A 17,209-nucleotide genomic window follows, 5' to 3' on the forward strand; every position below is an offset into this window, starting at 1 on the left:
TATTCGGTTTCTTCGACTAGTGTAGGTATTTCACAATTTTCTCCTAGATTGGCGCAGCCATTTTTAATGTGTGTACGAAATTTGACATCTATATGTCAACTAGTGTGTATTTTATGATATAATTAGTAAACATAGTCCTTATTTTAAGAGACCAGCAACGGTTTCCTAACATACATAAATAAAAAATCATAGTAAACAAAACGAACTCAAGGTTTTCAACGTAACTTATCGCACTACAGCCAACTTAAATACAGGATATTTACTACGTATCGTTGAATGCACAAACAACAAATACTTCAAAATCTGTAAGTGAAAATGCAAAACAAAGCTTTACTGAACTTTACTAATACCAGAAATAGTCCTCTACTGAGTCCTCTTCCAACCAATCTTCTCGAATGAAATCAACTGCCTTTTCAGCTATCATTATTGTAGCGGCATTTATGTTGGCGCTGGGAATCTGTGGTATGATGCTGGCATCGGTTACGCGCACATTACCACAACCGTCTAAAAGCAAACGTGGATTCACACAACTCGTCTCATCCGTTTCGGGTGCCATTTTTACCGTACCAGATACGTGATAAGTAGTAGAGGAGAAATACTTCATATAGCAACGCCAGTAATCATCGCTTTGAGGTTCCTGAGTATCACATTCATCTATGGGCGGAAGTAGTAGAGTGGCATTCATTGCCCTATAGGCTGAAGTCTTCAACAGTTGCTCTTGGAAACGCATAGCGCGCAGTAAGGTATTCATATCTTCAGGTTCGCTGAAATAGTTTGGTGTCAGCTTAGGCGGATCCTTGTAATCGGTGCTGCGCAGACGTATCTGTCCCTTGGACTTTGGATGGGAGAGTATATTGAGCATGATCAAAATGTCAGCAGTTTCTAACGCCTTGAGTAGTGTGTTTTTGAAAACGTCGTTAAAATCCGGGCCATTTAGGAAAAGCTGTAGTTCAGCAAAATTACCACGTCTATAAAAATAGTGGTGGACTGATATATCTGGATACGGACTATTTTTCAGCGTATTTACGAAACCTGTTAGCGAGGCGCTGCCCTGAGCGCTTAACGGGCCTTTCCGATAAATGAGATAATTAAAAGTGCTATTTAAGGAATCTTCCTTTGTCCACGCACTCGATTTGTTCTCATTTAATTTTAAGAAAGTCAAAATATGAACATGATCTTGCAGATTATCACCAATGGGCAAATCATGTATAAGCGTTATATTCAAGTCAGCCAAATGTTTTGCGGGTCCGACACCAGACAACATCAGCAGCTTTGGTGAATCTATTGCACCTGCTGACAACACCAACTCCTTGCTAACGTTAACTTTCAGTTTGTATTTATCTTGCAGTATGAAGCTCACTGAGTGTACATTTTTCCCGGTCTCATCGAAATTTAGTCTCGTCACGTGCGCATTTTTAATCACTTGCAAGTTGGGTCGGTTTGCAACTTGAGCGAGATGTCCCTTTCCGGTGCTCGTGCGACGTCCATTCCGCGTATTGCCCGGTATGTTGGAATACCCGGTCTCACTGCCTTCGGTGAATACGTGAACACGGGGTAAGCCCAACTCTGCACTACCTGCATAGATCATTTGTTCTAACTCCGGATCGGTGACTGGAAAGGTATTGACTGTTACATAACCCTGGGGATGTTTGTCAGTACCCACTTTGTGTACGGAACGTTCAAAGTACGGTAACACATCGTCCCAACCCCAGCCTGCATTGCCAGCTTGAGCCCAACGGTCGTAATCACGGCGGTTGCCACGCACATAAAGCATGGCATTAATAGCACCTGTGCCGCCAATCATTTTACCGCGTGGCAAATAGCAACGCCGATCAACAAATCCCCAGCAGGCATTGTCGCTATACTCAGTCAAATAATTCCAAGTATACTTTGTATGCTGCAAGGCTAAGGAAAAGTTTGGCACCTGTAGAAATGCGAGAATTGGTATGAGAATTGTTTCATTCTAATAAGTTGACATCCACCCACAAACCTCTGACTCTTGTGGCGGATCACCACCTGCCTCCAACACCAAAACTTTCCAGTTTGGATTCTCGCTCAGCCGACTGGCCATCACTGAACCCGCTGTGCCCGCACCTACCACCACAAAATCATACGTGTCCAAACCATGTTCCAATGCATGAACTGCATAGTCTTTTGGCCACAGCTCGGGCGATGAGATTTCACACTGTGCGACCAACAGAGCCTGGATTAGCGTGGTCACCACGTTGTTGAAAGTGCCGACGCTTTGTGCAGCGCATTGGTTGCTAAGTGGATTTGACATTGTGATGAGATAACTCTGAAAAAGTAGTGTGTGCTCATCACTTCCTTTAAATATAACATCTTTTTACCTTTACCCTTTTATATAATATCTATATTTTATATGCAGTGAATCGGGGATTATATTGGTCCTTGTTGTAAATTGCTTACGTAGCGCCTGTCTCAGGAATTGATTTGTTAAACTTGCCACAGTATTAAGTACTGACTGAGCTGATCATAAGAACCATATTTTTATAATAGTGGTTAGAGTAAGTGCGCTTCTCATGCTTGCTTCAATGCAAATTAATGCATTTAGTAATAATATTGTTAACATTTCATTGATAATTATGCGTGTAACTGACTGGCGATGAATAGAGAAGGCGTAGACATGAACATAAGTTCTACAATTATGATCTAAGAACGGTGAACTTCAATGGTGTTTTCAGCGAATGCTGCCTAAAGGTCACAGCATCTCATTAGAATTATGTAATTGAGGAGAACGCAACACGCAATACAAAAATACAACTCATAATAATAATAATTACCAGGTTGTTCAATAAGTTTTGTCGTTTGATAAGAAAAACAGAATAGAACAACAAAATTCATTATACATATGTGGTGTTATGGAGATGGCTGTGGTATCGACCCGATTTTATCTATTTTTGCATTACATACATAGCACTAATAAAGTGTTCCCTCAGAGTCATTAAGGTTTCTCACATATATTCACCAATCATATGGAGTACAATCACCCGGATGTTGTATGTTTGGTATATGGCGGCTGGATTAAGCCGTCGCCATTTTTATCCATTTTAAGTACAAAAATACACTGTTACCAGTAAAACACGCTCACTCATTTTCATTGAAATAACTCACATATTCGCCAATATATGTACATATGTGGTATAAAGTTACCTGAAATTTCGAAAATCGTTGTATTAGGTGTATCATAGTAATCAAAAGTAGCTTGTCTAGTTTCAAAGTTTTCAACGTAACTTACCCTTCGAAATTTTCTTGAAATGAGAATAGAGGTGGCGTGATTTTAGATAAAACGCTGATGGCATTACAGCTGTTTTAAAAACATCTCTCCCTTTCTTACTACGTCCAGGGGCACGGCCAAGAATTATTGGTACCGAAATGGAGAGAAAAATCCAAAGTGAAATAGATAAGCCACGGATATTTTGAGCTAAAGAATTGTGTTACGTTTCCTAGAATTTATAAATAAAAATATACTTTAACAGCCAGCAAAAATATGCAGAAATGCAGGCTTTGCCAGCTCGAATTATACTTCCAAGTATACTTTGTATGCTCCATTGCAAATAAAAAGTTTGGCAACTGTAAAAGTGCGTACAATACAAGGTGCTTTCCAAAGTAAACAGGACTTTAAAAAAACAGAAAAAATGTTTTTTTCGGCAAAATCAATTTATTTTATTCAAAATAGTCTCCTTCTGCTTCAATACAGCTTTTTGCACGGTCCAAACGCATGTCGAACGAGTTTTTCAGTTTTTTGGCCGATATGGCCGCCAGTATGCCGGTGCAAGCCTTATGAATGGCCTCTACGTCTGCATAACGCTTTCCTTTCATGCGCAAATGCATTTTTCTGAAAAGGAAGACGCCGCACGGTGCCATCTCAGTAAATACGGGAAGTGGTTAATGGTTAAAATGTGATTTTTTGTCAAATAATCTGTCACAAGCGTCGATCGAATGTTGGATTCTGAGCAATTTTTGGTCGTCAGTCAATTTGTGCGGAACAAGCCGTGCACACACTTTTCGTAAACCCAAATGTGCGGTCTAAATGCAATAAATCGATGTTTTGGAGATGTTCAATTCCTTTTCAATGAATTTCAATTATGATTTCGGCTGATTTTTGATGAATTCTCGCACAGTTTCGGTGGAATTGCTGGTGATCACCGATTTTGATTGGCGCACATGTTGATCGTCATTTATGTCCTCACGACCACTTTGAAGACGTTGAAACCACTCGTGCTCTATGCTACGGAATAGGCAAACATCGCCATAAACTTGTTTCATCAATTGAAACGTTTCCGTAAAAGTTGTACCAATTTTAAAACAAAATTTAATGTTGGTTCTTTGTTCGAAGCTCATTTTCGCACCGATAACATAATCATGCTGACACTTAAAACGCAATAACTTCACTTGCAATCAATGAAATGTCATGAAATTCTCACTGGACAATCGATAAAGATAGCAGATTCTAACGCACCAGACATATAGATGGCGCCACCAGGGTGCGCTAGATTCAAAAAGTCCTGTTTACTTTTGAAAGCACCTTGTCAAGGAGTCGTTTTATTCTATTTAGTTGACATGCCCACCTCAGATTCTTGTGCCGGATCACCACCTGCCTCCTACACCAAAACTTTCCGGTTTGGCTTCTCGCTCAGCCGACTGGCCATCACTGAACCCGCTGAGCCCGCACCTACCACCACAAAATCATACGTGTCCAAACCATGTTCCAATGCATGAACTGCGTAGTCTTTTGGCCACAGCTCGGGCGATGGCATTTCACACTGTGCGACCAACAGTGCCTGGACATTATGATGAATTAACTCTCAAAAAGTAATGTGTGCTCATCACTGCCTTCATATGTAATACGTATATAGTATATTTCATATATATTTAATGTAATATCTATATTTTATATGAAATGAATTGAGGACTTTATTGATCCTTGTTGATAATTGTTTTTGTAGCTTTTACTGAAAGTTTTATGTGTTAAACCTGCAACAGTTCAATGAAATACTAACTGGGCTGGTCATAGAGACCATCCTTTTATTATCCATTATCTAAGGTGGTAAAAATTTGGTTTTTCACGATTTTTCAATGCGCCTTTAGCGTTAATATCGTTGATATTTCATTGATAATTATGCGTATGACTGATACACGTTGAATAAAAAAAGATGTTTCCAGCAAATGCTGTCTAAAAGCGTCTTATTAAGTTTTGAAAGGTTTAGGATTTGATTATAATTTGACTAATTTTTCTTGGTTTTTATTTTCGGATAATTTCGTATAGTTCTAGTAATGGTGAACACCGCAAAGTGTTTTTTCTGGGAGAAAAAATTAGTCTGAAAAAATTATCTTAGAATCTCAAAAGTATGCTTAATAATATACAAAAGGTCCGAATAAAATTACTCACTCCATATTTAAGAAATAAATTCGCAAAAAGTCATTTCTTTTCTCTTAAAAACCTTACCGCCCCCTCCCCCCCTAAAGCTTGTTTTGAAAATTTTATTGTACTTTGAAGGCGACAAAATTGATGAATAATTAAATATTTTGCGTTTTATTTACAATTTCCGGTACTTTTTTGTTAATGCCAACGGAGCTAACGTGTTTTCTTGTTTTTCTTTTTTTTTTTATAAAAAATGTGGAATGGTTGACAATGTTGAGAATAAAATTAGTTGACAAATATGATCATATACTTTATACTATTAGGTCTACAACTTTGCTTCCGCCGTTTTCCAATGGATGTCTCTAGGGTCAAGTACTGGTCGATTAAATCGTTTTATATCGATCTTGGACATTTGTGTCAACATTAACCCAACAAAATATTTGTAGAGATCTGTTTGCATCCCAAACTTATTCTCAACTGAAAATGTCACTTTTTGAGCCGAATTCTCCACATTTGCGGGAAATTTTGCTTTTCTTTTTTAATTCCAAGAAAAGTGCGGCTGAGGCTCATCGAATGCTTTCGGATACGTACGGTGAGGCTGTCCTAAGTGAAAGAACATGTCGCGAGTGGTTTCAACGTTTTAAGAATGGTGATTATGAAGTCGAAGACCGGCATGGTGGTGGAAGGGAGAAGATTTTCGAAGATGCTGAATTGGAAGCATTACTCGACAAGATGCGTTTCAAACCCAATAGGAATTGGCCGAATCGTCGCAAGTGACACAGCAAGCCGTATCAAAATGCCTCAAAGCCATGGGGATGATTCAGAAACAAGGAAACTGGGTTCCTTACGACTTGAAACCAAGAGATGTCGAACAGCGCTTCTTTGCTTGGTAACAGCTGCTTCAAAGGCACAACCGAAAGGGATTTTTACATCGCAACTGGCGGCGAAAAATGGCTCCACTACGGTAATCTTAAGCGAAGAAAGTCATGGGGAAAGCTTGGACATGCCTGCACGTCGACGGCAAAACTGAACATTCACGGCGCCAGGGTCATGCTCTGCATTTGGTGGAACCAGCTTGGGGTGATATATTATGAGCTGCTAAAGCCAAGTGAAACCATCACAAGAGGTCGATACCGAACGCAATTGATACGTTTGAGCCAAGCACTAAAAGAAAAACGGCCACAGTACGAGGAAAGACACGATAAAGTCATTCTCCAGCATGACAATGCTCGGCCTCACGTCGCAAAGGTGGTCAAAAAATCTTTGGAGACGCTGAAATGGGAGATCTTACCCCACCCGCCGTATTCTCCAGACGTTGTACCATCTGACTACCACTTTTTCCGATCGATGGCACACAGTCTAGCTAACGAGCACTTCAGTTCTTATGAAGAAGTCAAAAATTGGATTGATACTTGGATGCGCATGCTGCCAAAGAGATGGTCAAAAGTAGTAGCTAGCCACGGCCAATATTTTGAATAACATTTTTGTAACCGTTTTTTTACAATAAAGCCTTAAATTTACAAAAAAAACGGAAGCGGAAGCAAAGTTGTAGTCCAATATATTTTCCATAAACACCCTACTTAGAATACATATGTGTACATATTGCAATAAAATATTGATACCTTTTTATATATATTTATTTTTATATATCGCACCAATCATGGCGTTAGTTATTCGTCATCTGACAAATGCAGCTCTATGTATATTTTCCACACTTATTCGGAATTTTTTTCAGTGTAAGCAGAAGTACTATGGTACCCTAAGTAAATAATTATGTGCGATTATAAGGTAGAAAATGCCAATTAAAGTATGCTCACTTTTATTTTACTAAAAAAAACTCAAGGCTGTCATGGCAACCGCACAATTGCGGATTTTGTGCTATGAAGTCAGAATAATTGAAACAATCACACTTTCAAGCAAATTATTCGCACAAAACGGCATTCACCTGTGATAATATACAATTAATTAACCGCGTTCAGGTACAAAAAATCAATTTCAACTGATTCACAATTGCGCGCCGCACTTAAGTTTAGCTATAGAATATGAAAAAATAAGTTTGCATTGAATTGGCGCGCATAGTTAGTGCAACTTCTGAAGGCAAGTAATAATTATGTTATTCGCATGGTTGCTGGATAATAATAATAATAAGAATATTTGATTTTTAGTTCATTATTTGTTAATTCTGCTATTGTTTGTGCGGTCGACTCAACGTCGCCGCAAATAGCTATTCAGACGTATGCGTTGTTGTGGTCCAGGCGCCTGCGCATTGCCTGCTGCGGCCACCAAATTGTTGCGCTGCAGCAAGTTCAGACCTATGAAAAACGGTTAAAATGCATTTCAAACCACTTCAAGTATTAAGTCTGCGTTTGAGCGCACTCACCCTCCACTACCACATCGGGCGCCTGCAGCTGTTGCGCCGTCGCATCGCCAATCGTCAAACCACCCAAACCTGCACTGCTTGAGAAATCGCCTAAATTGAAATTGAACCCACCGCCCATACTTGCAGTGCTGTCCGCTTCGTTGGGCAAGTCATTGGGTAGTTCGGCAACGCGTATGATGAACTGATCGCGTTGACCCTGCGCACTCACGACCGTTACGAGCAACATCCAGCCAAGCATTAAGTAGCAAAGCGTGCGCTTAGAGTACAAACTGTTTGCTAACGGCGACATTCTCGTTATACATTCGACTGACTACTGATCGCGCAAGTGCTTCATTCTTTATATTATTTGCGATGTTGTGCGGTGTGTGACGCTCGGCGATTAAATGTAAACGCTCAAATACACTTGCATGCTGTGTTATGTTATGTGCAAATATTTATTAACATAATACGTACTCGTTTAAGGCTATGCTTGCTCAAAACTTGCACCTGCAACATGTCACTCAGGCACTGGTGGCGTACACTATTTAGCGCATGCGCAACGACTCACCAACAACATACTCCTTTGTAACATATGCTCTCAAATTGTGTAACAAATGCCCAGACGAAAACTATTTCATTTACACTCAGGAGCTTTGTGTGAGGCTCTGAATAGATCAATTGAGTTGCAACTTCATAAGATTATGGCTCAATTTCGATATTCTGTGGTCCTAGTATGTTTATATAGCTCTTGAAAGAGTATAGGGAGACTCAAAGTAGATCGTTTGAGCTGCAACTTGATAACATTGTGACTCAATTTTGACATTCTTTGGTCCTAGACAACCTAAACAGCTATTGAAGGAGTTGCAAAACTATTCAAATATACTTGTACTTGTAAATGTGAAATGAGAGTATACTAGCAAGTTTGTTTGTGTTTTAGATCGGACTCACTCAATATGAACGGCGTTTCTAGAATCAGCTTTTAAAAAGAAAAATTTCTTCAGTGTTATAGTTTTGCCTTGGAAAACAATCTCTGCCAAATTTCGTAAAGACATCTCGATACAAGAACTTAATATTGATTGTTCAGTTTAGAGGACCCGCCCACGTTTTACTGTGGCAGATACATAGGTAGTACTACTATTATCATCTATATGATTTCTGTTAGTCAGATTATAAGTATTAGTTAATAATCGCATCTTTAATGAAGCAAAAAAAAAATGAATCAAAAAGCATTTCCTGCGTTAAAAAAGAATTGGTTTTTGGGGTAAAAATACTATTGAATTGGGCTGTGCATCAGTGAAATCATTCGAATCCAATCGATTGTCAGCCTGACGGACTGCATATTAAGAAACGGTGGAAAGACAAAAAAATCGGCTGGCAAGGTTATGCCATCAGTCTTGCAATGCTTCGAAAAGATTTCTGTACTCGTATATCTCAAATTTTAATAGACCTTTTTATCAACACTTCAGTTATGCCGCTATTTTTTTATGCCAATAGTTAGCAGATATGAAAAAAATGTTATAGCTACCCATAGATGTATTGAATCACCCAATTTATTACTTAAGAACGAACAACTCTGTCCACGTTATGAAAACTTGTCTACAGATGTCGCCTTTTACTTTGGCATCATTTTGTTTATTGCACATTTACGCCAATTTAAGGTTTGAATATTGGATACTGCGATGTTAGCGCAATCTATCGGTCAAACATTCCAAAATTAGCAATTAATTTCAAATGAAAAATTAATTTAAAAAAACAATTTCCAGTGGATCTAATTGTGAATCTAAACCATTCTCGAATCTCCTTGAACACACACAAAAAATTTCATCGAAATCGGTCCAGCCGTTTAGGAGCAGTTCAATTACAAACACACGGCCAGAAAATTTATATATATAAAGATACTCTATACAACTCATACGCTGGCCGACAAATTTCAAGTTTTCGCCAAATTGTATCTATTTTAGGCACTAGGATATACTGTTATGAGGAAATATTGGCCGATATATCCAGCATAAAGTCACCTTTATATTAGATATATGTGGACTCAGTGAAGTATATACCCGGTTCAACACATTTTTGATAAACAGCATTGCTATTTTCAGAACAGGATACCCTCTGAAGTTTAATTGTATGTCTCACACTATGCTCGATATTTTCGGTCAAAAGTCAAGTATAGATAAGGAGGTCCACATATTCGGTACCAAGAGCCTTGAAAAGGTTTTGGTGGAACTTGGACAATTTTTGTTAACAAGATGGCATACTTTAAAAGAATTGTTGCTGGAAAATTTTGTCCCGTTATACTAATTACTTCGTCATTTGTGTAGTGGAAAGTGAAAGAATCAAGTATAATTTTAAATTGTGTTATATGGGGAAGTAGGCGTGATTGCAGTTCACAATATAATATAGGAATGTGAGGAGAATGCTACGTACGTACGCGAGATATGTGATTTCACCAAAAAGTGGGCGGTGCCACGCCCATTGTCCAACTTTCACACCGGCTCTCAAAAAGCCCTCTCATACCATCTCGGTGGTAAAATTTAATGTTTCTGGCGAAATTAGTTATTGAGTTACTGCGCTTTTAGTAGTTTTTAACAGTACCATTATATTTGAAGCGACCGTTTCGATTTCATCCATTTTAACACTGTCGGTAGAAGTTCTCATAATAGCAAATTTGGTTGTTGTAGCTTAAGCGGTTTTGGAGATACATATATACTATACATTAAACTTATTAAAAAACGGGGCCACGCCGCCTTTTTCAAAATTTTGTACCAACAGCTGCCCCTTGCTACTGCGATCCCCTGTACCAAATTACAGTTTTATATCTTAATTTAGTGCTTAATTATGGCACTTTATATGTTTTCGGTTAATGGCGATTGGTGGGCCCATCTACGAACTTGTAATTTTTTTTGTCCTGAGGAACCTGTGTACCATGTTTCATTAAGATATCTCATGTTTTACTCAAGTTTCAGCTTGCACGGACAAACAGACAGTCACCCGGATTTCAACTTTTCTCGTCATCCTGATCATTTATATACATATATAGTATATAACCCTTTACCTATCTCGTTTAGTTAGGTGAACAGTTCTATATAATACACTGTACAACAGGTTACAATGTATGTTTGGGACATAAGAAAGTAAGTTTACACCAAATTTCGTGAAAACAAAAATGTTTTTGATATTTTTATACAAGATAAGGAGAAAACTTATGCGAAGTTATCAGAAAAAAATTTAGGTTATGTGAAAAAAATCTGTAGTCGAAATTTATAGATCATTACCTACAAATTTACCATATAACTTTTTTCCATAGTACTCGTAGTTTTGTCGGAAATCGAAATAATCCATTCTTAACCCTTAAAAATTGAACCACGCTCCTCCCTCTTCTTTTCCCGACCTCAGATTGCACATGAATAATTTTTCTCGGGCGTGTTATTTTTTCTTTCTTTCGTTTCCAATGGGATTCAGTATACTATATGTTTCTTTAATTTTTATCTTTTTCAAAGGCTTTTGCACTAATCTATTGGGTTTCACAAAAATTACATAACAACTTCTGTCTGAGCAACTAAAGTTGAAATGATTTTGTGGGTCAAACATTCGGTTTTGAAACTGAGGAAACTGAGGAAACTTCTTCATAAATAATATTAGAAATGTGTTTATATGGGAGATTACCAAATACTTGCTCGCAAATTCGGCACAACCCTGTTTACATAAGTATGTATAGTATTAGCATTTTAAGCGTTATAATCTGCTACCTGCTGTTTGACGACTTACAGTGAGTCACAGTGAAATAGAGCCACATAATATTGGTATCGGAAACTTAACATTTAACACTAAAACCCAACTGCTATTAAAAAAAAACTTTTTTTATTCTTTTATCATCTGAATTTTCATTTGTAGTAATTCATTGTGCATCTAAACAGCGCCTATTTGAGTATAAACAAATAACATAAATAAAACAAATAAAAATCTTCTTCGATCCCCAGTTTTTCAACACTCGGGTTGTTGTTTTGACGTACAATGTCTATATAAACAAATTTGTTCATTGTGCCTGGAATATGATGTAGATCTCCAGTATCACCACCTTCTTCTTCTTAATTGGCGTAGACACCGTTTACGCGATTATAGCCGAGTTAACAACAGCGCGCCAGTCGTTTCTTCTTTTCGCTACGTGGCGCCAGTTGGATATTCCAAGCGAAGCCAGGTCCTTCTCCACTTGGTCCTTCCAACGAAGTGGAGGTCTTCCTCTTCCTCTGCTTCCCCCGGCGGGTACTGCGTCGAATACTTTCAGAGCTGGAGTGTTTTCATCCATCCGGACAACATGATCTAGCCAGCGTAGCCGCTGCCTTTTAATTCGCTGAACTATGTCAATGTCGTCGTATATCTCGTACAGCTCATCGTTCCATCGAATGCGATATTCGCCGTGGCCAATGCGCAACGGACCATAAATCTTTCGCAGAATTTTTCTCTCGAAAACTCGTAACGTCGACTCATCGGTTGCTGTCATCGCCCAAGCCTCTGCACCATATAGCAGGACGGGAATTATGAGCGACTTATAGAGTTTAGCTTTTGTTCGTCGAGAGAGGACTTTACTTTTCAATTGCCTACTCAGTCCGAAGTAGCACCTGTTGGCAAGAACAATCCTGCGTTGGATTTCCAGGCTGACATTGTTGGTGGTGTTAATGCTGGTTCCTAAATAGACGAAATTATCTGCAACTTCAAAGTTATGACTGTCAACAGTGACGTGAGAGCCAAGTCGCGAGTGCGACGACTGCTTGTTTGATGACAGGAGATATTTCGTTTTGCCCTTGTTCACTGCCAGACCCATTTTCTGTGCTTCCTTTTCCAGCCTGGAGAAAGCAGAACTAACGGCGCAGGTGTTGAGGCCGATGATATCAATATCGTCGGCATACGCCAGCAGCTGTACACTCTTATAGAAGATGGTACCTTCTCTGTTTAGTTCTGCAGCTCGAACTATTTTCTCCAGAAGCAGGTTGAAGAAGTCGCACGATAGGGAGTCGCCTTGTCTGAAACCTCGTTTGGTATCGAACGGCTCGGAGAGGTCCTTCCCGATCCTGACGGAGCTTTTCGTGTTGCTCAACGTCAGTTTACACAGCCGTATTAGTTTTTCGGGGATACCAAATTCAGACATCACGGCATAAAGGCAGCTTTGAAATCGACGAAGAGGTGGTGTGTGTCGATTCTCCTTTCACGGGTCTTTTCAAAGATTTGGCGCATGGTGCATATCTGGTCGGTTGTTGATTTTCCAGGTCTGAAGCCACACTGATAAGGTCCAATCAGTTTGTTGACGGTGGGCTTTAATCTTTCACACAATACGCTCGATAGAACCTTATATGCGATGTTGAGGAGGCTGATCCCACGGTAGTTGGCGCAAATTGTGGGGTCTCCTTTTTATGGATTGGGCAAAGCACACTTAAATTCCAATCGTTGGGCATGCTTTCGTCCGACCATATTTTACAAAGAAGCTGATGCATGCTCCCTATTAGTTCTTCGCCGCCGTGTTTGAATAGCTCGGCCGAGTATCACCACCTGCCATACAGTTTTTCTGATTAATAAATGGTTTGTTTCGGGATATATGCCCATTAAAACAGTTCTTCCTGAAGACTATATGGGCCAGTTTTGGAGCACTAAAACGAGGATTTGCTTTCCTTTTGCTCTCTTTCTGTCTGTTGCAATTCTTTCTTCTCTAACAAAACGGTGAATTATGTGCTGCACAGTTCCCCGACTTTTATTAACATATTCTTCTACATCCCTTTGAGATTTACCATCTTGGTACAGTTCAATCATTCGCTGTCTAATTTCCACACTTGTTTGTCAACCCATCTTCACCAATTTTTTTCCAAAATACAATTAATGCAAGCAACAATTCACAGTTAGATAGAACAAATAGGCCTGCCTTACAAACCAAAAAAAAAATAAAACCACAAAGTTTTGAAGTTAACAATTTGAGGATATATTTTTTTAGAGGTTTCTCACTTTCACTGCGACTCGCTGTATATAAATACATGCGAGTGTTCTCTCTCTCTCTCTTTATTTCTCTAACTTAACTATTCTGCAATTTAATAGAATGTCGACAGGAATAGATTAACGGCTTCCAAAAGACTTCTCATTGCACAACGAGTGTTTAATTTATCCTATATAAGAATACTTCAAAAATAAATATGTTTAATTAAGGGGGTATTCTGGTCTAGAAGCATGAATTTCAGGTAATTTTTAAAGTGTCGTAAAAAAAAGGCAATTAATATTTTTACTATCCATTTTTTTATTAGTTATTTGTTAATTTTAGAAGAGTACAGAAAAAAAATAAAAACTAAAAATAGTAAAAAATTTCAAAAATTATGAGCTGACGAAGTGAGGGGTCTATAAAAATTTCTGCGTGACCTTACCCATACTTTCAACCCTCCTAGTTATCTGAAACCAAAAAAAAAGATTATTAATCTAGAATAATGTTGCAATGGCCAGAACTACGGAAAAGTGGGAAACAATTTTTTTCACAAAATGGCGACTGCCTGAAAAAAAATTTTTTTGGATAACTTTTTCTGACTATTTCGAATTTTTTAAAAATAATAAAAATAAAAATTTGGGGATGGGGCTAGTTCCAACCATAGACAAGCCTATAAAGAAGACTCTATAAAAATTTCAAGTAAATCGGTCCAGTAGAACCTGAGAAATTGTGTGTGTCGTTCCGAAAAAGTCAGTTTTGAGAAAAACGCGTTTAAAGTTTCGCATATAGTTTTTTGCAGTCTAAGTCTAAGGCCGAACCAGTTTGGTTGCCGGGTCAGAAAAATGCCTATATCTCCGAAAATAATTTGAATTTTGAAAAATCCTCTTGTACACATATTCTTGTATAGTTAAACTTTGATCCCCCCTTAAATCAAAACAGTAGTCAACCAGTGTAACGAAATAGCAAAATCGACATATTTGCTTGAATTAAAGTGGGTCAGCGCTCGAGAAAGGAACAAAAACGGCTAGTAAGCAATTTTACGATAAAAAAACAAAAACAATTTACACGTTCAATAAAGTCATCTAAAAAGCTAATTATTCAACGTAATCGTGTTTTTTTATACGTAAAATATTTAAAATATAAAAACGCAATCTCGTATTATATTTTGTTTTAACTCCAAATCTTACAACAAATTTATAATGAAATTCGAATAAATTAAATTATTTAAAAATATAAAAACTAAAAAATGTGAATATTCTTTTCATTTACTGCCCAGCTCCATAACGGAGCCAGTCCTCTTTAATCATATCCGCGGCCTTTTCGGCGATCATTATCGTCGGCGTATTCGTATTGCCCGTCGGTATGGTCGGCATAATACTAGCATCGATCACACGCAAACCACGCACGCCATAAACGCGCAAACGTGGATCCACTACCGCAAAAGGATCGTCATAAACGCCCATTTTACAAGTGCCCACCGGATGGTATATTGTCTGTGAGTAGAAACGGGCAATGCATTCCCAAAAAGCGTCGCTCAGGTACTCCACTTCGGGGCAATTGCGCCATTCGAAAATGTTCAGCGTGGCATTGAGTCGCCGCATGATGGCGGTTTGTGTCAAGCTGTGCGCAAATTTTACGCCTTCCACCTGTGGTGAAATATTTAAAGGGTCGCACTCAATCATATGTATTGTTAGTGTATGATTCTGAACTTACCAGTACTGCCATATCCAACGGATGGTCGAAATAATTAGCATAGATACGTGGATGCACACGCGGATCACTTGATCTTAACTCGAGACGGCCGCGACTCTTGGGCCGCATTAATAAGATTGTCAATGTGAAGGCATCCTTGTAAATCATGTGTTCAAAAATATTTTCGTAATTAGCAAAAGATATTCCACTACCACGTCTGCCAATCAGGCCACCGTCAGCGCCATAACCGTAACTGCCCATAAAGATTTGTATGTCAGGCCAATCCAGTTTGGGGTCCTGATATTTGGTGCTCGTGAAACCCATAACTTCGCTGATGGGCATGGCATAGAAAAATCCATCGGCATGATGTAGAAAGGAGTCCACCGACCGTGCATTCAACATTTCCGGCACTATAAACGAAAGGCGATGCCCCGTAACGCTGTTGTCAACGAGATACTGTGTTCCTGCAGTAGATATATGATCTTGTAAATTGATACCAACGCCAGGCAAATGCTGTATAACTGGTATGCCATGTTGAATTAGTTGTCGCTCTGGCCCGATACCCGAAGTCATCAGCAATTGTGGGCTGGCTATGGCGCCAGCTGAGAGTATAACTTCCCGACGTGCGCTAACCTTATGCATGAAGCCTAAATGCTCAAAGTGCACACCACGCGCTACTTTCGACTCCTTATCGACGACTATGCGATTGACAAAAGCGCGCAGCACTATATCGAGGTTCGGACGTTTCCAAGCTGCCCTTATATATGCTTTATTCGCACTACAACGTAGTCCATCGCGGATGGTGCCATGCGGCACAGCGAAGCCGGTTTGACTGCGCCCATTGAAGTCGTTAAATGGATTGAGCTGAAAAATAGAAAATTAGTCAAACAGTTATGATAAATATTTATAGCAACAACACACCAAGTTCAGCTCCGTGGCTGCTTCCATGAAGACGTCCAATAACGGAGATGGAAACCTATAATTTTCAATTGTAACCGGTCCACCGAAACCGTGATAGAAACGATCGTTCTCGAAGCCTGGCACGCGCATATCCTCCATTTTTCTAAAATAATGCAAAATGCTGTCATAATTCCAACCAACGTTACCCAATTCCGCCCAGTGATCGTAGTCACGTCTATTACCGCGTATATGCATCATTGCATTTATTGAGCTGCAGCCGCCTAATAATTTGCCGCGCGGCCAGAAACAACTCTGTCCTTGCATGGCGAGGCAGTAGCGATCGGATGGCTCTGTGCGGTAACCCCAATCAAATGGAGTGCGCTGGAATACTGGATACAACATTGGCAATTCCGATATCATGGGTTCATCACCGCCGGCTTCCAGCAGCAACACACTCCAGTTACGCACCTCCGACAAACGCGATGCGAGCACACAACCTGCCGAACCGCCACCGATAATAACAAAGTCATACGAGTCACGTAAATTCAAAATATTCGTTGCGCGCAGTCGGTTATCCTCGTCAACTATGTCCGGTCGGTAAATATTTATGCCATCGATGAGCATGATAATTATTGTCGCGCTTGGTAGAGCCGTGAGCACGAAGCGCCACAGCGTTACAAAACCAGCTCCACCCAACATTTCACAAAACTGACAGCAACGGGAAGACTTCTTTTTGTTGGTTGTTAAATTTCACGCGCACTCAACTGTTTCGAACCGTTTTCAAAATTTCACTGTGATTGCAAATAGACTAGGCCATTAAGCTTGGTGTTATGCTTCTTCGGCAGACGGTGCTTTGTTGACCCAAAAATCACAATTTGCTGCGCTAGCAGAATTCTTCCAATAACGAGACAAAATA

The 17,209-nt window shown here is 39.3% G+C and overlaps 3 protein-coding genes across 3 annotated transcripts; all 3 read right to left on the reverse strand.

Moving 5' to 3' along the window:
• Positions 1 to 343: 343 nt before the first annotated feature.
• LOC120779399 (glucose dehydrogenase [FAD, quinone]-like) lies at positions 344 to 2,281 on the reverse strand. The gene is made up of 2 exons (XM_040111596.1): positions 1,991 to 2,281; positions 344 to 1,924 (listed from the first exon to the last, which is right to left on the reverse strand). The coding sequence occupies exons 1-2, from the start codon at positions 2,279 to 2,281 to the stop codon at positions 344 to 346; spliced, it is 1,872 nt and encodes a 623-aa protein (XP_039967530.1).
• A 5,307-nt stretch (positions 2,282 to 7,588) lies between these two features.
• LOC120779401 lies at positions 7,589 to 8,052 on the reverse strand. The gene is made up of 2 exons (XM_040111598.1): positions 7,764 to 8,052; positions 7,589 to 7,695 (listed from the first exon to the last, which is right to left on the reverse strand). The coding sequence occupies exons 1-2, from the start codon at positions 8,050 to 8,052 to the stop codon at positions 7,589 to 7,591; spliced, it is 396 nt and encodes a 131-aa protein (XP_039967532.1).
• A 6,903-nt stretch (positions 8,053 to 14,955) lies between these two features.
• On the reverse strand, positions 14,956 to 17,166 carry LOC120779402 (glucose dehydrogenase [FAD, quinone]). Its single transcript, XM_040111600.1, has 3 exons — positions 16,315 to 17,166; positions 15,415 to 16,257; positions 14,956 to 15,347 (listed from the first exon to the last, which is right to left on the reverse strand). The coding sequence occupies exons 1-3, from the start codon at positions 16,990 to 16,992 to the stop codon at positions 14,967 to 14,969; spliced, it is 1,902 nt and encodes a 633-aa protein (XP_039967534.1). The 5' UTR covers positions 16,993 to 17,166; the 3' UTR covers positions 14,956 to 14,966.
• Between the last annotated feature and the right edge of the window lie 43 nt (positions 17,167 to 17,209).

Source organism: Bactrocera tryoni, unplaced genomic scaffold, assembly GCF_016617805.1.
Source record: "Bactrocera tryoni isolate S06 unplaced genomic scaffold, CSIRO_BtryS06_freeze2 scaffold_101, whole genome shotgun sequence".
NCBI lineage: Eukaryota > Metazoa > Arthropoda > Insecta > Diptera > Tephritidae > Bactrocera > Bactrocera tryoni.